Source organism: Mustela erminea, chromosome 17, assembly GCF_009829155.1.
Source record: "Mustela erminea isolate mMusErm1 chromosome 17, mMusErm1.Pri, whole genome shotgun sequence".
NCBI classification, from domain to species: Eukaryota; Metazoa; Chordata; class Mammalia; order Carnivora; family Mustelidae; genus Mustela; species Mustela erminea.
This window is the reverse complement of record NC_045630.1, coordinates 69,247,545-69,269,335: the sequence shown is the minus strand read 5'-3', so window position 1 is coordinate 69,269,335 and position 21,791 is coordinate 69,247,545. Positions and strand designations below refer to the sequence as shown.

The 21,791-nt window shown below is 55.6% G+C and overlaps 1 protein-coding gene across 3 annotated transcripts in view; it reads left to right on the top strand.

Annotated features, from left to right (window-relative positions):
• DAP3 (death associated protein 3) overlaps window positions 1–21,285 on the top strand; it is a 32,972-nt gene extending 11,687 nt beyond the window's left edge. The window contains exons 2-13 of one of the 3 annotated variants that reach the window (XM_032318728.1): window positions 6,478–6,609; window positions 9,840–9,962; window positions 11,836–11,937; window positions 14,186–14,294; window positions 14,413–14,505; window positions 15,317–15,447; window positions 16,120–16,200; window positions 16,285–16,443; window positions 16,942–17,001; window positions 17,503–17,592; window positions 20,136–20,253; window positions 20,976–21,285. In XM_032318728.1, the coding sequence (XP_032174619.1) occupies window positions 6,478–6,609; window positions 9,840–9,962; window positions 11,836–11,937; window positions 14,186–14,294; window positions 14,413–14,505; window positions 15,317–15,447; window positions 16,120–16,200; window positions 16,285–16,443; window positions 16,942–17,001; window positions 17,503–17,592; window positions 20,136–20,253; window positions 20,976–21,061 (1,284 nt within the window). In that variant the 3' untranslated portion in view covers window positions 21,062–21,285. Of the gene's footprint in view, window positions 1–6,477; window positions 6,610–8,496; window positions 8,611–9,839; window positions 9,963–11,835; window positions 11,938–14,014; window positions 14,295–14,412; window positions 14,506–15,316; window positions 15,448–16,119; window positions 16,201–16,284; window positions 16,444–16,941; window positions 17,002–17,502; window positions 17,593–20,135; window positions 20,254–20,975 lie in introns of those variants that run through there. The other 2 variants (XM_032318727.1, XM_032318729.1) reach the window with 2 other exon arrangements.
• The last annotated feature ends 506 nt before the right edge of the window (window positions 21,286–21,791 follow it).

The following is a 21,791-nucleotide window of genomic DNA, read 5'->3' as shown; positions in this document are numbered from 1 at the left end:
AAGGCAGAGGCTTTAATCCACTGAGCCACCCAGGCGCCCTTCATGTTATGTTTTTGATTTGCATTTTCCTAATGACTTATGGCACTGAACATCTTTTCTTGTGCTTATTGGCCATTATGTATCTTCTTTTTTTTTAAGATTTTATTTATTTATTTGAGAGAGAGGCAGTGAGAGAGAGCACGAGCGAGAAGGGCAGAGGGCGAAGCAGACCCCCGCGGAGCTGGGAGCCCGATGCGGGACTCCATCCCGGGACTCTGGGAGCATGACCCAAGCCGAAAGCAGTCGTCCAACCAACTGAGCCACCCAGGCATCCCCTGACCTTTATATATCCTATTTGGAGAAATGTCTTTTTTAAATTCTAGGCCCATTTTTGAGTTGGTTGCCTTTTTATTGTTGAGCTGTAAAGAGTTCTTTATGTATTATGAGTACAAGTCCTTTATCAGATATGATTTGTGCGTATTTTCTCCCATTCTAGTCTTTCACTTTCTTCATGGCATCCTTTGAAACAGAAATTCTTAATTTCGATAAAGTCCCAAGTATCTGTTCTTCTCACTTGAGTTTTGGTATCACTACAAAACCCTTGTCTGATACAAGGTCACTTATATTTAATACGTAAGATTTACTCTTATGTATTCTTTTAAAGAGTTTTATTATTTCGGCACTTCCATTCAGGTCTGTATTCTGTTTGCATTACTTTTTGTGTATGATGTGAGGGACGGGTCCAGTTTAATTTTTTTTTAAGTCAAAGATAAAGGAGGGTTTCAGACGTGACTGACTGATTCCTGGCTCATTCAGGAAACGAATAATACTATGATTCTCTGAAAGATAAAATCCTTAGAGAGAATCAGGCTTTGGTTTTTAGTTTTGTCCTTAACTGATTTTTCTTTCTTTTTTTCTTTTTAAGTTGAAATATAGTTGACACAGTTGCTTTAGTTTCGAGTGTACAACATAATGTTTCAACAAGGGGGTTTTTTGTTTGTTTTTGAGATTTAATTCATTTTAGAGAGAGAGGGCGAGTGAGCACAAGCGGGTGGAGAGAGAGACTCTCCAGCAGACTCCACGCTGAGTGCGGAGCCCGGGCCAGGCTCCGTCCCACCACCCTGAGGCCATGACCTGAGCTAAAATCACGAGTCGGATGCTTGACTGACTGAGCGGATCCCAACAAGTTTATACATTGTTCTGGGCTCACCACAGTGTAGTTACCATCTGTTACCACACAACGCTATTCCTGTCACTGACTGTATCTCTCCGCGCTGTATGTTTTAGTCCTGTGACTGACTTACTCCATAACTGGAAGCCTGTATCTCTCACCCCCCTTTACCTGTTTTGCTCATCCCTTGACCCCGTCTCCAGCAATCATCAGTTTGTTCTCCATGGGTTCATTTCTGCTTGTTTGTTCATTCGTTTATTTTGTTTTTAAGATTTCACATATAAGTAAATCATATGATATTTGTTTTTCTCTGACATACTCAGTTAGCGTAATACACTCTAGGTCCGTCCATATGGTTGCACATGACCGGTCCTCATCCTTTTTTATGAATGAGTAATAGTCCATCTCTCGCACGCACAAACACACACACGTGCACGCGCACACACACACACACACACACACCCTCCATCACTGGGCATGTGGGTTGCTTCCTTAACTTGGCTACTGTAAGTAATACAGCAGGAAACATAGGGAAGCATGTATCTTTTTGAATTAGTGTTTTTATATTCTTTGGGTAAATACCCACTTCAGTATAATTATTTTGCCTCTGGATATCTGGCTGTCTTAGCACCGTTTGTTGAAAACATTTTTCTTTCCCCCATTGAGTCGTCTTGGCGTATGTGTTGAAAATCAGCGGATTGTGATGTAAGACTCTTCCTGAGCTCACAGCTGCACCCCACTAACTCATGGATGTGCTGGGTCAGACGCGTGTCATCTGTCGACATAAGCTGATAGCACACTGTCTTCGTTACTGTGGCTTTGTAGTAAGTTTTGAAATCAGGAAACGGGAACCCTCCAACTTTGTTCCCTTTTTTTTCAAGGTTATTTATGCTTTTATGGGTCCATTGCATTTCCATATGAATTTTGAGATCAGCTTGACAATTGCCATAAAAAATGTTGCTGGGATTTTGATAAGTAATGGTATTTTTTATAAAAAAGAGAACTGAGGGGCACCTCGGTGGCTCAATGGGTTAAAGCCTCTGCCATCAGCTCAGGTCATGATCTCAGGGTCCTGGGATCGAGCCCTGCATCGGGCTCTCTGCTAGGCAGGGAGCCTGCTTTTCCCTCTCCCCCTGCCTGCCTCTCTGCCTCCTTGTGATCTGTCAGATAAATAAATAAAATCTTTTAAAAACAGAGAGAGAGAAGTGATTATTTTAATGAACTGCATTCTCAATGAAACAATGATATGATAGACTTTAAAAATAGTCATTCTTGGGGGGCGCCTGGGTGGTTCAGTGGGTTGAACCTCTGCCTTTGGCTCAGGTCATGATCTTGGGGTCCCTGCTCAGCAGGGAACCTGCCTTCCCCCTCTCTCTCTGCCTGCCTCTCTGCCTGCATGTGATCTCTGTCTGTCAAAGAAATTAAAAAAAAAAAATAGTCACTCTTGGGGTTCCTGGGTGGCTTAGTCCATGAAACATGTGCCTTTGGCTCAGGTCATGATCTCAGTGTCCTGGGATTGAGCCCCTCATCGGGCTCCCTGCTCTGCTGGGGAGTCTGTTTCTCCTGCTGTCTCTTCTCCTCCCCTACTGTGCTCTGTCTCGCTCTCTCAGTGTCTCTGTCAAGTAAATAAAATTTTAACAAAAAAGTCACTCTTAAAATATAAAAATCTAAAAACAATAGGTCAGGGGCGCCTGGGTGGCTCAGTCAGTTAAAGCCTCTGCTTTCGGCTCAGGACATGGTCCCAGGGTCCTGGGATTGAGGCCCGCATCGGGCTTTCTGCTCGGAGGGGAGCCTGCTTCCTCCTCTCTCTCTGCTTGTCTCTCTGCCTACTTGTGATCTCTGACTGTCAAATAAATAAATAAAATCTTTTTAAAAAAATAATAAATAAAAAAATAAAACGATAGGTCATACCAAAAGAGCATTGGTAAGTGGGGAAGGAACTTGTACTGGGTAATGATTGCTTTAAAAAACTGTAAGCATTTAGCCAAGAAAAGAAAAAACAGCACAGAACTACACTCAGTTCATCATGTGGGAAACGGCTTGTAAAACCTAAGAGAAGGACTGGGACAGTGAATGGAAGCTGCTGGGAGACATTTCAGCTCAGATTGTGAAAGAATTTTCCAGAAAAGCTGTCTGAAAATCTGTAGCCTGCCTTCGAGTTCCCCGGATGGGACGTGTTCAGGTGCTCAACACGGCAGGACACACAGTAACTGACGGGACAAGCTGCCGCTCTTAGCAGGTGACCAGGGCGCTCCATCCCCCTTCTCGCCTGGGTATGATAATGTCTCCCTGACAGTTGTTGGGACATAATGCCTTTACATGGCTCAGTATAGAACCTACTTCTAGAAAATAGTGATTAGGGGCGCCTGGGAGGCTCAGTCGTTACGCGTCCGCCTTCGGCTCAGGTCATGATCCCAGGGTCCTGGGACCGAGCCCCGCTTCGGGCTCTCTGCTCCACGAGTAGCCTGCTTCTCTCTCTCCGGCTCCCCCTGCTTGTGTTCCCTCTCTCGCTGTCTCTCTGTCAAATAAATAAATCTTTAAAAAAAAGAAATAGTGATTATTGTTAAAATCAAGGTAGCACTAATTCAGTTCTGCACTAGTTCTGAAGAGTCCAGTTCCTGAGCTAAATCGTCTTAACCTGTAGCCTCTCGGCCTCTCTCTCCACGAAGGCCGCTCCGTAGGAGTTTTGCCCTCACGGCAGAGGCGAGTGACAGCCCCCAGGTCTTCACTGGATGACTGGTTAGACGCCTCCTTACCATGGCACAGGGTCGAAGGAACAACTCTTACTGCCTGCGACACACAGCCTGGGGGTGCCTGGGAAGTCAGGATGAGTGAAAAAAGCCGGTATCAAAGGCAGCGCCCCGTACGTGTCCTTCACAGGATGTCTCCGAAGTGACGCGGTCCCAGGAGTGGAGAGCAGGGGACTAGTCGCCAGGGGTCCGGGGGGCGCGGGGGACTCCGAGGCGATAACGGGAGGAAACATCCCGCACACGAGCTCTTCGGGCGACCTTCAGCTGCGGGCGGCTCTACAGTGACCTCAACAGAACAAGTTCAGTTTGCAAAACGGACTGATTTCTGCGACCGCTGACGTCCGAGTCAGCAGAGGGCTCCGGGCCGCCTTTCTAGGCTGGGTTCGGGCCCTTCCCGAGTCCCTGTCCGCGCGCATCGGAGCTTCCTGTGAGGGGACTTGCACCCCAGAGGGGACATCAGCGCGTCTTTCTTCAGGGCAGCAGCAAAACCTGACATACGGTGGGGAGCGGGGACCCCTTCCCGGCACCCTGGGAAAGGCTTCGGACTCAGAAAGTGACTCGTCTCCGGGGTCTCTGTGTCCCGCATTTAGAGCAACGCCTGGGGTCAGACAGAGGACTCTTCTGTCTTGGAAGAGAACTGGGCGATTTAGCTTGGATTTTTCCATCACTCCTTTGTGGCGTTTGTGGTGAAATATGCAGAACGTCAGATTTACCGTCATTTCCAGCGTGCGGGTCCACGAGGTCACACCCGCCTTCCCGTGCGACCGTCACCACCATCCGTCCCCAGAATTGTCATCTCGCACACCGGTCTGTTCCCCTCGGGGCCCGGGCTCGGGCCCAGCCCCAGCAGCCAGTGGTGAGCCGCGCGCCTGCCCTGTGCACCTGCGAGGGACCCTGGAGACCTGAAAGGACACTCAGTCCCCGGAGTGTTCGAGACCTCTGTCGCGCGCTGCCCTGACCTGTATGTGCCGGAAAGCGGGACCGGCCAGGCCGCCTCTGCTTCCCCGCGGCTGTCGGAGCTGCTCTGCGAACGCATATTTTGAAAGACAAGGAAAACATGGTTTCGCGCAGGTTTCGCCGGGAGATCAGCCTTTGACAACTCTCCCCCGCCCCCCTTGTTTTTAGAGTAACTTCCATTCATTCTTTCCGTATTTATGTATCTGAGAGACAGAGGGCACGAACATGTGCGTAAGCAGGCGCGGCAGAGGGACAGGAAGAGAGAACCCTCCGCAGACACGGGGTCGGTGTCGGCACCGCGGGTCACGACCTGCGCCCAAACCGAGTCAGATGCTCGGCCGCGGAGCCACCAGGCGCCCCTGAAGTAACTTCTGTTACCTGTGTGTGCGCGCGCGCGTGTCCTTTCCCTTTAAAAAGCAGTGGGAGCTATTGAAGGATTCGAAGCAAGACTTCGGTGGAAAGAATGGATTAGAGAAGCTCAGGGTTGGGCGCCCGCAGACCGACACCGCCCTGTGGGCACAGGTGCTAGTGTCCAGGGGTAGAGCTGATTCCATTTTCCTGACCAGCATTTCTCATACTGTCTAAAACCCGGCCAGGGTCATGACCCCAGCGGCCACAGGGGCACCTGTGGGAAGAGTGGACCTTAGGACCATGTCATCTGCTCTTTTCTCTCCGGGACCCATGCCCCCTTCAAAGCTACTGCCCACAGCTGTCTGTACTGGGGTGCACTGGGGCAGCAGGGTTGGGCGGGCCAGACGTTGCTGGAGTCACACTGGGGTCCTAAGTTTGGAGTCGAGAAAGTGCAGGCTGAGTGAAGGGCCCGGGGCTAGCGAGGAGCCGATGTGGAGGGTTAGGATGGGCGTGGCAGGTAGCGGTTGTGGATGGGGAAAATAAATGAATAATAAAATAAAGTTAGCACAATAAGCTCCCGTACCCGTGACCCAGCGCTGGAAACCGCGCGCCCAGCCTCGCCCTCACCGCCTCTGCTCTGCCCGGGCTGTCCTTCACCTGTCCTTGGGTTTCGCTCCGTTGCGGATGTGCCCGGGGGTGAATGAGGGCGTGCGGTTCCCGACGTACGCCAGTGACACAATGTGTAGACGCGTGCGCTCACACAGCCAGTTTCCCGAGATGCCTCAATGTCCCGCGTGTAACCGCGGTCGCGACTCTCACTGCCGTGTGGGGTCTCGCCGTGGCCGTTTCTGTTAATCCGCTCCTGTCAGCGGGTGCTTGGGCTCTGTACGGTGACCAGCGTTACACGTAGTTCCCAGGGCACACGTACGTGTTCTTCTGGAGTTAGTACCCAGGAGAACACATGGGGCATAGACCTGTACATTTTCAACTTTATAAGGTAACACCAGATGTGTTTTCTAGGATGATTGTGCCCCCCCCAACAGTGCCCCCCCAGCAGTGTCCCATCGGCGCCCCCGCCGTGCTGCACAGCTTCTGGCTCGGTTCCTGTTGTCTCTGCCGCTTTCCCCAGCACCGTGTCTGAGTGGTGTCTCACCGTTCCCTGGCTTGTAATGAGAATGAAAATCTTTTCATGGGTTTACTAGCCATTTGTTTCAGGTTCTGTGAAATATCTCACTTGTGCTTTCTGCTCCTTTCTTGGTCCCTCTTCAGGCGCTCCGTGTGTGCTCTGGGCGACATCCGTGCGCCGTCTGCTGCCCAGGTGCGGCCCACCACTTCAGTTTGCCTGAGCTCGCAGCCACGATGCTGAACAGGGTGACAAGGCTTGTCCCCAGGGCCCGGCAGGTGAGTCCCGGCTGACCTCGCTGCTCGATGCACATTGTCTCTAGGTGGAACTGTAGATTCTAGATGGATTCTCCCAGTCCAGAGTGACGCGCTCTGGAGGGTGGCTGCTGCCTAGGCCTTTCGTTGACTTCTGCTCTCGAGGGGCCACTCCGAGCCTCTGCTCCCGGAGTCTGGCCTTGTAAATAGCCTCGTTGGAGAATTGACACTTAAAAAAGAAACAGCTGAGGGGCGCCTGGGTAGCTCAGTGGGTTAATAAAGCCTCTGCCTTCGGCTCAGGTCATGATCCCAGGCTCCTGAGATCGAGCCCCACATCAGGCTCTCCACTCATGGGAGGCCTACTTCTCTTCCTCTCTCTCTCTCTGCCTGCCTCTCCGCCTACTTGTGATCTCTGTCTGTCAAATAAGTAAATAAAATCTTAAAAAAAAAAAAAAAAGAAATAGCTGAATAAGCTCGACTGCAGTTACTGTTATTAACTGTTGTTAACATCTCATTGGATTGATGATTATCCCCCTTAATGAAGTATTTGAAAGAAAAATAAGTTGCTTCCTTAGACTTTGGGCATCTGACAGCCGAATCAAATAGTAAAATCCCATATAAAAACGGCCCTCGCATTGCTCTGCTTCGTTCACTGAGCAGCTGTTTCCTCAGTACCTTCGGGACTCAGACAGCTCGCTGCGCATCCGTGGGTGCGATTCGCTGGGCCGCGGTACGTGCCCGGCACAGTGCTAAGTGCTTCGTCGCGTTGCGTCTCCGCGACGGGGCAGGGCCGGCAGGAAACGTCTTCGTTACACAGAGACAGAAAGTGAGCAGTAGCCGGGCTGGGCCAACCGCCCGCAGCGACATCCCGGGAGGGCTGTGGAGCCCAGGCTTTCATCACAAGGCCTGGGGCCTCAAGCGCTGTCCTTCTGGCCCTTTTATGGTCACGGTTCTCCTGGATATCAGAAGCCAGAGACAGAGTCAGGGTTCCCCGAGTTTGTGGGGCCTGCAGAGAGCACCCCAAGACTCGAGTCCCAAAGGGTGAGAGCCCCAGGAGGGCTCCATCCCTTCTGTCTCGGCCTTTGCCACCCGTGAGACCGTCTAGAGGATGGGCCCTTCCCTCCATAGAACTCTTTTTCCCAGGGGTTCGTGATAAAGCTTGTAGATGTGAAATAACCCATTATTAGGAAATAGAAAAAAAAACAAGGATCAGCAATAAATCCGGGCCTCCAACTATTGGCACTGAAAGGCTAAAATCTGTTCCTGATGGCAGAGAACAACCTGAGCCCGCGGCAGCCGGCAGTCTGAGAATTTTGTGCTTTTTGTAGATTGATTTAAAGTCACCTTGCTGAGGTCACGGGTGCCGCTCTTTCGGGAACTGTCTGGTTTTCGTTCTGGAGCTGTGCGGAGGCAATGGCACGCGGGCGGTCTCCCCGGAGACGCAAGACTGTCTGGGCGAGGCCATATGTAACATTGTAAGGAGTAAGGAATCCATTTTGCTAGGGCGTAATTTGCTGCAAAAAGCATTTAACTAAAAGAAAAATCAGAGGATTTGTGTAGAAATACCACCACCTTGTGGCCCTTGAATATCTGTAATTTTCTATCTGTTACTTTTATTTTTTTTTACAAAGCCCTGGGGCTTTGTCTCCTGTAGCAGGGAGCCCATCCGGGTGCAGCCGCTCGGGGTGTGGCGGTCAGACCCCGAGCCCATGCCCCGAGCACTCATCAGCTCTGCACAGCCAGGGTGGCTGCGGGTGCTGCGGCTGTTCTGGCTTGGGTTTTTTTTGTCTGTTTTCTTTTTTTAAGATTTTTATTTATTCATCAGAGAGAGAACAGCAGGCAGAGGGGGCCGCAGGCTCCTCACTGAGCAGGGAGCCTGATGCGGGCTTGATTCCAGGGCCCTGGGACCATGACCTGAGCCGAAGGCAGCCGCTTCGCCCAGCGAGCGCCCCGGCAGCCCGGGTGTCGCAGACGCTCAGTGTTGCTCTTGCTCTTGCCGCGTTTCCGAGACGGTTTGGGATGCACGTGGGGTGCCGAGTCAGCACGTTGATTCTAAGGTTTAAACGATTCTTAAAATTACACCCATTTAAGTTCTTTAACAACTTTCTAACCGGTATTTTCTCCTCTAAATCTTGACTCTTCGTCTTTCCTAGTCCCAAAGATTTATCCTCCCTAATAACATGTTTACCCGCGAGCTAATCAGACAGCACGGCCAAGGGGAGCCTGGCCAGTCGGTTGGGAGAGTATGTGACTCTTGATCTCAGGGTCGAGGGTTCAAGCCCCACGTTTGGGCTGTAGAGATGACCTAAAATAAAGGAACATAAAAAGAAAAAGAAAGCATGGCTCATCCCTGCCGCTGTCAGGTCTCAGACTCGGCATGAGAACCAAGGCCACGGTGCCGACCTCACCTGCCTTTCGGGTTGTGCGTGAACTCGGGTTCCCAGCCATACAGAGCTGGCGTCTCCTTCTGCCTGAGGCCCGTTATCCTTCAGCTCAGTTTAGGGGTTCTCCGGGCAGTGGTTTCTCAGCCTTGCCTCCCGAAATCCATAGCCCAACCAGTGGTTCAGGGGCGGCTTCCTCCCACTTAGCTGGAGGCATCCTCAGTCAGAGTCTTTATTCCAGACCTCACCAGCAGGACAAGGACTGCGAGCGTGTCCTGATACCTGTTTCGTGGGAGCCCCGCATGGGCCCCGTGAGAACAGAGGTGGCCGCGATCACTGCCCGGCCACCGGGCGCCGTGAGCCAGAGTGCAGGAGCGTGCCACCTGTTCCAGGCTGCCAGCGGCCGTGCCTGGCTCCGGAGCCTTCTCTAGCAGATGGCTTTGCGTCCGCGGGGGACGGAGCCCAGCCCCAGCAACACAGCAGATTCAGAGGGTGGACCATGTGATTGGATGTAGAGAACTGGACAAATAAAGGTTCCTTGCACATAACGCTAAACTGTGTATTAGTGAATTTCCCTGTCGTAGATGGGGCTCGAAACCTCCCTTTTGTAGCATAAAAAGCCTGCAAATCCCAGGGCACCTGGGTGGCTCAGTGCGTTAAGCCTCTACCTTTGGATCAGGTCATGATCTCGGGGTCCTGGGATCAAGTCCCACGTCGGCCTCCCTGCTTGGCTGGGAGCCTGCTTCTGCCTCTCCCTCTGCATCTTCCCTACACTCGTCATGCTCAATCTCAAATACGTAAATACGTCTTTAAAAAAAAAAAAGAAGAAAAAAGCCTGCTAATTCCGAAACATTACCATGGTTTCTTTTATAGTTGGACCCTGGACATTTTTTGCACAGGGGGCCCCAGGGCCCCCAAGGCCTTGCTGTTCACCTGGATGACCGGGTTCCGGATGAGACCCCCAGAGCCGGTTCCCGCCTCAGCGAGGACGACCCGGTGAGTCGCTCGTGAGCGTGCGGATTTCTTTCCGGTCTTGCAGGTCGTGTCGCCGTCATTTTATGTATCGGGAGACCCGGCAGCCAGGTCTGCCTGCACTCTGCACCCCCACGACAGATGGGGAGTCCGGATGGGCCCCTCGGGCAGGCCAGTCCACACGGGATTGAACCCCTGCCGCTGCGGGCCACCGTGTTGCCAGGTTCTGTCGGGCAGGGGGCGGGCCCAGCCCTTCGGAGCTCTGCGGGGGAGTTTCTGGTCTCCCAGTGCAATGTGGCCGGACGTGGCCCGAGTGACCCGACAGGAGCAAAGCTGCTTTACTGCCATAAGCAGGCGGCGGGGGCTTTACAAAATAAGAATCTGTATGTAAGTGTAAGCGGAACAGTGAGTAGAATCTAAGTAAGTGTAAGCGGAACAGTAACTAGAATCTGTAGTAAGTGTAAGGGAACAGTGAGTAGAATCTGTAAGTAAGTGTGAGCGGAACAGTGAGTAGAATCTGTAAGTAAGTGTGAGCGGAACAGTGAGTAGAATCTGTAGTAAGTGTGAGCGGAACAGTGAGTAGAATCTGTAGTAAGTGTGAGCGGAACAGTGAGTAGAATCTGTAGTAAGTGTGAGCGGAACAGTGAGCAGAATCTGTAGTAAGTGTGAGCGGAACAGTGAGTAGAATCTGTAGTAAGTGTAAGCGGAACAGTGAGTAGAATCTAAGTAAGTGTGAGCGGAACAGTAAATAGAATCTGTAGTAAGTGTAAGGGAACAGTGAGTAGAATCTGTAGTAAGTGTGAGCGGAACAGTGAGTAGAATCTGTAGTAAGTGTGAGCGGAACAGTGAGTAGAATCTGTAGTAAGTGTGAGCGGAACAGTGAGTAGAATCTGTAGTAAGTGTGAGCGGAACAGTGAGTAGAATCTGTAGTAAGTGTGAGCGGAACAGTGAGTAGAATCTGTAGTAAGTGTGAGCGGAACAGTGAGTAGAATCTGTAGTAAGTGTGAGCGGGACAGTGAGTAGAATCTGTAGTAAGTGTGAGCGGAACAGTGAGTAGAATCTGTAGTAAGTGTAAGCGGAACAGTAAGTGAAGACGCAAGACAAAGGGAAGCCACAGAAACGGGGCCACCGGCGTCGATCGCGGGGAGTCCGCGCGCCCGGGTCGCAGGGCTGGCGCCAGAGGGCCCGGTCCTGCCGCTGGCCTGTCCGCCCGCTGCCCGCCGCCCTGGCAGCGCCTCCGCTGTCAGGAGGGGCCGTGTCGGGGGTCTGTCCGCGGCCGGGCTCTGGCGGCGCCCGGTGTCGCGGTTTCGCCTTCCCGGGCTCCATGAAGGCCGCCCTGACGGGGCCGTGGGTCGGGGCGAACGTGTGAAGGGGGTGGGGGACGCGGGGCCCGGCCCCCCTCAGCCCGCACAGGGCCACGGGAGGGGAGCGGGCCTCTGGAGCCAGGATGGCGGCGTGGCACACCCCTGCTTCCAGAAGCTTCTCTGAGTTGAACAGGGAAGTCACTGAGGCGCCGCTCAGCTTCCCGTGGCAGGGGAGCCCCCCTGTGGCGGGTTCCTCAGGTTTCCATGGACATGGCGGCCTGCAGATCTGTCATCTGCGGATCTGTCGTGTGCCCGGAGCCTCTCCACGCCCCGCACAGAAGATTCCAGATGGCGGGAATCGTGTCCCTGCCGCGCGCCACCACCCCCACCGCCACACGCGGGGCTCACGCTGCCGAGCAGCCGGTGTCGCACGGAGGCCGACCGCCAGCCCCTCCGGGCCGGCCTGACGAGCAAACGACCTCTTTTCCAGCCCTGAGGTGTGAAGTGTCCTCGATGCGGTCGTGGGCCCTTCCCGCCGCTGTGACGTGTCGTAGGCGCGGCCCGTGGCAGCTGTGGCGTCTCTTGTTTCCCAGGCTGGGGCCGGCGAGCAGCGCGAGGGCCGCCACTACCGCATCCCCCTGCAGGACCTGCCGACCGTCTTCCCCCACGGCCTGCCCCGTCGCTTCGGCCTGCAGGTGCTCGCCAGTGGGGGGGCGGGGGGGCGAGGGCCGGGGCCGTGCGGACTGGAGGAGCCGGAGTCTGCGCGTGGGACGATCGGCGGCTGGCGGCCGGGCCGGGCGGAGTATTGGCCCATGGCCAGAACCCTGCTCGGGTCCCCGTGTTACCCACCCGCAGCTTTCCAGGACGTTTGTTGCTCAAATAATCGTTCACAGGTGGGTCTCAGGGAGGCCTTAGCAAAACGCCATGAGAAAGTGAGCTGTGGGGCACGAAATCATCTCTCCTGAGCCAGACAGAAGTGGGATCTGGATTAGAGGCTTTAATGTTTTTTATTGTCCTGGATTTTCAGGAAACTTCCACCCAAACATGTTCTCTTGGGTTGCTTTGTAGCCGCTGGAAATGCCTGATGAACAGCAGGCCTGGGGCTGTTTTGCTCTCGTTTTCTTGGGTGTTTTTTCCTTTTAAGATTTTTCTTTCACTCATTTGACAGTCAGGGAGAGAGGGAAGACAAGCAGGGGGAGTGGGAGACGGAGAAGGCAGAACAGGGAGTCCGATGCGGGGCTCATCCCCAGGACCCCGGGATCGTGACCTGAGCCGAAGGCAGGTTAAGGCCTTAACCCCCCAGGTGCCCTGCCAGCCTGGTTTGTTGGCCCAGTTGGCTTCTGACCCCTCCTGCTGCTCTGCTCTCAGCCTCGAAGACCCCCTTCTCAGCGAAAGGGCAGACTGGATTGCGCATGTGACTTTTAGATTCAGAGGCAGAGGATGCCATCCCTTCCGCGTCCTTTAGTTCAAAAAATTCGGCGAGACACCAGTAAGGGAGCGCATGCTAGACCACGAGGAGTCTTGTCAGCACTGCAGAACTGGGGCGGAGGGCCTGGAATTTGGAAACGGGACGCAGCCGGGAGAATCGGGTGTCGGGGCGCTTCAGCCGTGGATGCTGGCGGCCCCCGTCCTGCTCCGGCCCCGTGACCGTCTCCAGTCGCTTCCCGGCTGGCCTGACCACCAGGGCTGTGGAGGGAATTACTCATACATTCCTTCCATAATTTCCTTTTACTTGAAGGCCAACTCCCTCCCCACTGTTTGTGTATTTTAGCGCTGTCATGTTGCCTAATATGGCATTTCTGTTTTAATATCTCTGTCACATTTGCGGAGGTTTCACTTTCCATTAAGTTTGAATTTGCCTGTCAAGTCCTTCAATTCAGCTGTACGGTTAGGATTTCTTTAAAAATATCAACACTATTGGGGCGCCTGGTGGCTTCGACTCTTGGTTTTGGCTCAGGTCATGATCTCAGGGTCGTGGGATCGAGCCCCCATGCTGGGCTCAGCGCTCAGCGGAGAGTCTGCTTCTCCCTCTGCCCGTCCCCAACTTGCGCCAGCTCGCTCTGTCAAGTAAATCGTTAAAAAAAGAAGATAGCAACACAAGTTTAATCCTTATTTACTTGTAGATAGTGCTTGTTAGGTATTTGATCTTACTAAGAAACATCATGAAGGGGCGCCTTCATCATGAAGGTGGCTCAGTGGGTTAAGCCGCTGCCTTCGGCTCAGGTCATGATCTCAGGGTCCTGGGATCGAGTCCCGCATCGGGTTCTCTGCTCAGCAGGAGCCTGCTTCCTCCTCTCTCTCTGCCTGCCTCTCTGCCTACTTGTGATCTCTCTGTGTCAAATGAATAAATAAAATCTTTAAAAAAAAAAAAAGAAGAAAGAAAGAAAGAAACATCATGAAATCCTTTATCTGCAAATTACCGTCACATGCATCAGCACGTCCCAGATTTTTCCACCAGAGTATTCCTGGTGACAAAAAGGGACTGAAACTTTTGTGTCCGGTCTCTGGCATCCAGGATGGCTTGTGGGGCCCCTAGTCACACCTGCTCCTGAGCTGTCACATATGTGTTTCTAGAGAAAAGTCCAAATACTCCTAAGAATTAGCTAAAAATAGATTTCAATGAATTAACATTCATTCAGCACTTAGCGTGTGTCAGATACCTCGGGAAGCATTTTACCTCCTTTCAGCGAGTTAGTCCTGGGTGGTTTGCGGAGCGTGTGACAAGGTGCCCGCGGTCGCCTGTAGATTTCCATGTCGTTAACAAATCCGCAGACGGGAACTGCTGTGTTAGCGGGAGTCAGCTGGAGCCTGGGGGTGCACCTTGGACCCAGTGGCCCAGCCTCGCCAGAGCGGACAGGGGCTGGGCGTGCAGCAGGGCCCTCTGGCTGCCGGCTCTGCTCCGCGCCCCTCGCCCCAGCCCGCCCTGCTTCCCGGGTCTGCCAGGTGAAGACCTTCCGCGAAGCCTGCCTGATGGTGAGGAGGCCGGCCCTGGAGCTCTTGCGGTACCTGGACGGCACCAATTTCGCTCACCCGGCCGTGCGGTACGTGCTCTGTATCCTTTGCCGCCTGCCGGAGTGTCCTCACTGGGACGGGAGAGGGGCGGGCAGCGGCCCTCTGCTGACTGGCCGGAGCCCTTGTGGTGAGGTTTTCCTTGACCGCAGGTGCTTTAGATGGGGAGAAGGGGACAGGAAAAACGCTCAGTCTCTGCCATGTTATTCATTTCTGTGCAAAACGGGACTGGCTGGTTGTGCACGTTCCCGACGGTAAGGAGGCCCTCTCCTCCCTGCTGGGGTGCGGGCGCTGGGCTGCGGCTCGGGGAGCGGCTGGTGGAGCTCGCCCGGCCTGACGTCGCGGTCACCCCAGGCCGGTGCATGTGGCAAGAGAAGTGTGGCGAACACCTCCCGAGAGCCGCTTGATAGTAAGAATGAAGTGTTTGGGGGCGACCTCGGTGGCTCCGTCGGCTGAGTGTCCCGGTCTTGGTTATGGCCCCAGTCGTGGTCCCAGGGTCCTAGGATCGAGCCCCGCATCGGGCTCCCTGCTCAGCGGGAAGTTGGCTTTTTCCCTCTCCCGCTCCCCCTGGCCGTTCTCTCTCTCTCTCTCTCTCTCTCTCTCTGTTAAAGTAAAAGTAAAAACTGCTGGGAATCTGGTGATCTGTCACCCTGCGGTGTGCCTCGGGCACAGACTGCAGTGCTGGTGGCCTCAGCGGGACCAGCATGGCCTCTGAGGCCAGAGGGCGTTAAGGAACACACGGCCGACGCCCGGACGCACGATGTACACTTGCCCGTCCCCTTGCACAGCGTCGCACACGGACGCCGCGAGTGGGTCTTCCTTCCCTCTCGTCCTCCGGTCCCGGCGCTTCCCCTCGCCCGCCGGCCCGGCTCGCAGGAAGGCCCCAGCCCGCGGGAGGTCATCGTAGTCCGTGCCAGGGTCCGAGGTCCCCGGCGGCCTCTCTAGCGCGGGGGTGGGGGCGGCCGCGCCAGGGGGCCCGGCGTCTCCAGGGCGCGAGGTGGGGGCATCCGGAGCGGATCGGTCACTGCCTGGCTTCCTCCCGCGTCTGTGCGTCTGTCTCCGCAGCTCACCTGTGGGTGAAGAGCTGCCGGGGCCTCCTGCGGTCGGCCTACAACAGGCAGCGCTTCGACCAGCCCGTGGAGGCGTCCAGCTGGCTGAAGAGCTTCAAAACGGCCAACGAGCGTTTCCTGAGTCAGGTGAGGAGCCTCCAGAAGCCCGGCGCGGCCGCTGCACGTGTGGACGCGATCCTGGTGCCTTGAGCTCGGGTGACCCGGGAGAGCGAGCGCTGTGGCTGGAACTGCCAGGCCCTCCTGTCCCCGCCGCGTTCGGCGTGGAGGCATGAGCTGGCGTCGCGCCCGTGGGGCCTGACATGCCGTCCCCGAGGCAGTGAGAGCTTTTCCCCCGTAGCAAAGTCAAGGCCACACGGATTCCCTGACTCGTCCCAGGCTACAGCCGCAGACCCTCTAAAGCCCATTTCCAGCCACAGCGTTTTCTCCTGATCAAGGTCTTCTTTGGAACCAGAAATGTACTGGTGGCATCATTCTCTGCTCTGGTGATTCTTCGATACAGTCTCTAGGCTGCGAGTTTCGACTCTGGACACAAGTCAGGGTCACCTGGGAGCTTGTGCCGGTGTCAGGCTGCCAAGGCCTCGTCCCGGCGTCTGTAGTCAGGAGCCAGCGGCTTCCGTTCTTAACGCTCTAGGTAGAAAAGGTCACCTAGAAAGCGGTCACCTCTCTCCCGGAGTTGCTCACGGGGCTTGAAAAACAGATTAAAACTGACTCCTAACAGCCTGACCCTCCTACCTACGCACTGCGGATGGACTTATCTTTGGCTAAATAGCCTTTCTCTGGTTTTCATGTTGTTTTTAGATAAAAATTCAGGAGACATACATGTGGAATAAGCGAGAAAGCACCGAGAAAGGCCGGCCTCTGGGAGAAGTGGTTGAGCAGGTACAGAGTAGACAGGGGTGGGTCCCGTGTCGTCCTGGCGGAGGCCTCTCCTGGGCCCCAAGCCCCTGCCTCTCTCCCCTGCAGGGCCTGACGCGGGTAAAGAATGCCACGGATGCCGTTGGCATCGTTCTCAAAGAACTGAAGAGTCAGAGCTGCTCGGGTGCTTTCCGTCTCCTGGTGGCGGTGGATGGAGTCAATGCTCTCTGGGGAAGGACCACGCTGAAGAGAGAAGATAAGAGCCTGGTAGGACACCAGCATTTCTCTGTCACTGACAACAGGTGCCGCCGTGCGTGCGCCGGGGCGAGGCCTTGTAGCCCGTGCACGGTTGCTCGCCTTGGGAGCATGTGAATTAAAACACAGCATAAAAATGGCACCGGGGGGCGGGGGGCGTGCAAACTCAGGGTCGGGGGGTGGTTGCAAATGAACCCCCGCCTCGGGAGCTGGGTTTTGGCCATTGCTCTTGGCGCGCTTTCAGAACGAGGCTAAGTGACTCGGTTTCCATAGCGTGGCGGCCGGAGCACCTAGCCTCGGAGCACGCGACAGCAGCGGCGTGGGGAAGGGGCTGTGCTCTCCCCCCGTGGCTGGTTTTCATCAGAAACCGGGCAGGGGGTGCGGGGGGCCGAGGCTGGCAGCCACCAGCCACTGAGCTTATGTAGCTGTGCGGGAAGCTCTAGTTGTGGCCAGTCGTTTGCAAAGCTTGGCCTGACCTCTGTCCCCTCCCCGCCTGCTGGCGGCATGCAGATGGCCCCCGAGGAGCTGGCGCTTGTGTGCAGCCTGAGGAAGATGGTACGAAACGACTGGGTGAGTGTCCGGGCCACCCGCTGCTTGTCAGTCAGAAAGTGTCGCATTTAAAGTCTCTGTGTTTAGGGGCTCCTGGGGCGGCTCAGTCCTTAAGGATCTGCCTTTGGGTCAGGTCATGATCTCAGGGTCCTGGGATCGAGCCCTGCATTGGGCTCTCTGCTCGGCGGGGAGTCTGCTTCCCCCTCTCGTGGTACCTCTTTTTCTCAAATAAGTAAATAAAATCTTTAAAAATAAATTAACTCTATGTATTTGGTTTGTAATCTCCCCACTGGCTTGGGAACGGGCCCTTGTTTGTGTGTATCGGAGAGCACTTCTGCACCTGCCCGGCCCTGGGAAGCTCGCCGCTCCCCGGGAGCTCGCACGGCCGCACGTGGTCAGAGCCGGGCCCAGAACCAGGGACCTGCTCAGTTGCCATTTGCCTGTCCTAAAAATCCAGATGACGACAACGCATTTTCCTGTTCGCCCCCTTCTCCTCCCCCGGCCTCTCGGCCTCTCTTCCAGCACGGAGGCGCTGTGGTGTTGGCGCTGAGCCAGACCGGGTCCCTCTTCACGCCGCGGATGGCCTATCTGCCGCAGGAGCTGCTGGGAAAGGTCCGGTCACCAGAACATCAGGTTCCCCTTAGATAGTCGGTCTGTCTGATGAGCCTTTTGTTTTGGGGGGTTGGTTTTTTTGTAAACATAATTATAGACTTGGAGAAAAACCGTAATCGTATCTGACTTCGCCCAGATTCCTGAAGTGGTAACGCTTTTCCATGTTGGCTTTATTCTTCTCCATCTGCTTTTCTCCCCGAGTTCTGTGACAGTGACCTGAGACATGCTGCAAGCTTCTAATGCTTGCCTGAAATCAAAGACAGTCCAGATCTAGAATCTACGGCACAATGATTAAAATCACGGATCTGGCACCGATAAGTTCCGGCTCCTGGTCTTTAGGACGTCCTGTGGTCTTGCCCGCTCTCCCAGTGTCACGCACAGAAACAGTTGGCCCATGCGTCCCCTCGACTGTCCTGGTCTGTTGGTCTCTCTCAATCTGGGACAGCACCTGCCAGTCCCAGGGGATTCTGCGGCTCGTCCGCCGCTGACCCCGGACGGCGTCTCTCAGCAGCCGCCACAGTGAACCCTGAACACTTGGTTCGGGGCCGTGCATCTGCTTTGTCCTCGGTGAAGTCGCTGTGGCGGCCGCCTTGCTCCCTGGCTACCCCTTGCACTCCTGACAGCTCGGACGTCTGTCCGTGCGCCTTCCGAAACCCAGCGGTGGTGCTGGCAGATAGTTCCCAGCTCCCGCGTTTCTCCCACACACGTGGGTTGGCTTTCCATTACGTGTAAGAACTTTCCTGGCCTTCCCACGCTTACTTGTTTCAGCATGGCCACGCAGACGCCTCTTCCACTGTTGTTCTCCGTTCTGGCGCTTAAATGACGGCAGATTTGGCCAGCAGACGCCCCTTCGGACTGGCTTCAGTGTGCTTTCCCCACACCCCCATCCTTCTCGACCCCTGGCTTTACTTGTGGGCGAGGAGCGCGGGCGTTCCACACTCACCTGGTACTTTTCCACACCCAGGCCCAGAACCAGCCACTGCTCAGGCAGCCCTGGTTCGTTGTAGAGGACAGCGGTATGTGGACACCAGGTCCCGGGGCTGGGGGGCCAGGGGGCCAGGGGGCCGGTGGGCAGAACAGGCAACTCTTGATCTCAGGGTCATGAGGTCAAACTCCTAGAACACCTTGGGTATTGAACCTTTATTCATTTATTTAATTTATTTAAAGATTTTATGTATTTAATTGACAGAACACGCACAGACTAGGAGGGCGGGGCCCATCAGGCAGAGGGAGAAGCAGACTGGCCAGCAGGGACCCTGGGATCATGACTTGAGCCAAAGGCAGACGTTTCACCAACTGAACCACCCAGGCACCCCTGGAGGCTACTTTTATTTTTTATATTTTTGAAAAGATTTTATTTATTTAACAGAGAGATACAGAGCAAAAGTAGGCAGAGCAGCAGGGAGAGGGGGAAGCGGGCTCTCTGCTGAGCAGGGAGCCCGATATGGGGGCTCGATCCCAGGACCCTGGACCCAGGAACCAACTGAGTCACCCAGGCCCCCCTAGAGCATACTTTAAAACAAAATGTTTAAAATAGGCCCCCTTTAGGGCACCTGGGTTGCTCAGTGGGTTAAGGCCTTCGGCTCAGGTCATGATTTCAGGGTCTGGGATCGAGCCCCGCATCGGCGGGAAGCCTGCTTCCTCCTCTCTCTCTCTCTACCTGCCTGCTTGTGATCTATCAAATAAGTTAAGTCTTAGAAAGAATAAAATAGGCTGCCTTCTTCAGGAGGTAGAACTGAATTCCCCCCACTGTCTTGAGCATGGGCTGGATTTAGACTCCAAGACCCGAGTGCTGTGTGCTTCCTACGTCTGGGCTGTCCCCTCCTCGAGGCCCCCAGGGCAGTGTGAGAACCCAGGACACAGGATTCCCACCTTCACGCACGCACGCGCATGCTCTGGGCATGCGTCCTCACATGCACACCCACACACGTCTCTACGTTCCCTGATTCCTGTGAAACACCCTTGAGTTCGGGCTGATACCGCCCGCAGCACAGCCTCCCCTCTGCCCCATTCTGCGTGCGTGAGCCGCGTCCCGGCTTGGCCATCACCTCTCTGGTTTCGGCCTGGCCCCAGGGCGCAGCCCGAGCTCCCGGCCGCCAGCCCCGGGCTTTTGTCGTCCTGGGCGGGGTCGTTTGTCCAGGTGCTCTGCTCAGGAGTGAGCTCGGTCCCTGGTCCCTTCGTTGTTGTGTTTGCAACCTGCACTGCGGTTTGGTGACAGACTGGTTTCAGTGGGGGCCGTTTAGTGGCTTATCGCTGCCCTTGTTTTGTGAACTAAGTGGCTTCGACTACTGAAGGCAGAACTGTAAACAAAGGAGTTGTCACTATGTCTGCACGGCAGGTGGCAGCTCCCCCATGGGCATCATCACCCTGGCACAGGGACCATGTAGGAGGCCACGCGCGACAGCGGCCAGCTGCCGTGCGTGGCGCCTGTGTGCGGCAGGGTGGCCCGAGAGCAAGGAGCAGAGAAGGAAAGCGGGCACCTTGGACGCGCTGAGGTCAGGTCACTCTGATGACTCGTCACTGAATGGTTCTTCCTTCTCCAGGAAGGATTTGATGCCTTGGACCCCTTTGTTCCCGTCCTGGTCTCCAACTACAGCCCAGAGGAGTTTGAGCGCTGCGTTCAGTACTACCTGGAGAACAGCTGGCTGCAGCATGAGAAAGGTTGGTTCTCGAGTTTCTGCTCACGGAGCCCCCAAGTCAGAGCCTTGATGTCTTCCCACGGCAGCGGCCTGCGTGGTCTTTCTCCCTTTTTCTCGACTTCTCTCTGACCTATCAGACGGCAAGAAAGGTGGCATTGGGGGGGGGGCAGTTACTAGACGGTGCGTTTCTTCCCACGACCTCACGTCGGTCTAGAGTAAGAGGCTCGGGCTCGAAGCCCAGCCCTGGATATGAGCGAGGCCCGCCGGCGCCAGGCCAGACCCACGCTCCGCCCATCCCGCTCTGTGGACACGGCGCCTTCGGCCGCACACCGCAGCCTTGACCCCGGCCCAGGCACAGGCGAGCGGAGCAGAGGCCGTGGTGGTCCTGTCCCTGGGCGAGAGCGAGCCAGCCGCCGTGGAGGACATCACCAGGGACTGGAGGGAAGGGCAGCTGCAGCATCGGTGGGCTGGGGGCCACGGCGCGGAGATTTCTGAGGGGGCCGGCGTGCGACCAAGTCTGAAAGGCCGGGTGAGGTTCTTGGAACAGAGGGAGACGTGCCAGAGTGCAGAGGAACAGAGACGGACGGAATAGTCGCTTGCTGAGAGAAAGGATCTAGAAGCGGGGTCCAGGAGCGGTCGTCACATACCAACACCGTCTGGAGCACGTAGCCTCTGCGCACAGAATCTTCTGGGGCGCACGGCGCTGCTGACAGCACTGCCAGCTGTGTGTCTCCCCCGCTCTAGCTCATACAGAAGAAGGGAAAAAGGAGCTGCTGTTCCTGAGTGACGCCAACCCCGGGCAGCTGGAGCGGCTCTGCGCCTACCTTTAAGCCGCGTCCCAGCCCGCACGGAGGACGGGGGACGCTGCCCGTCCCGGACGCCGCCAGACCCGACGCTGCTGGGACGAGTCCGCTCCGGCCTCCAGTGAAGACGGACATTAGTGCCCTGCAGTGTCCTCTTGTTCCTGAAGCCAGTTTATTAGGTGGGGTTCTCAGATTGTAAGTAATTACGGTCTTTCCGTTAAATAAAGTATCTTTCTTAAAGTGTTGTGTGAGATTTGTAAGACGGAAAGAGCCTTCAGTCGGCCAAATCGAGTTTCTCCAGTGTTCTGCTCGCGAGGGGTCCGCGGCGGCCGGACTGCAGGAGCGTCCACTGTTCTGCCTTCCAGACGGGGCTCAGGTCAGGAGCCCGACGTCCGCCCTGGCGTCCTCCCTCCGAGGACCCGGCGCCGCGCGGACGGAGGCAGGAGGGACGCCGTCCTGCCGGCGCTCGTTTGCACCAGCCGGTGGGGATTTGAGGAAACAGGGACTCCGGTCAGCTGTGGCCCTGCGTTCCCGGACCCACCCCCGTGGGAGGACTCGCGTCCACGGCCGCTCGCCGGCCACCTCCGGGCCCCGCAGCCCCCAGCCCGCTGGTGTCCTCTGCCCTGGAAGGTCCGGGGCTTGGTGAGCACTGACCCCCACGGTGGGTGTAAAGCACCTCACGCACGGGCGGCCGCTACCCCGCAGGACCTGATGCTGTAGCGCTTTAGCTGGGGAGCGGCCACGACGGGGATGGTCC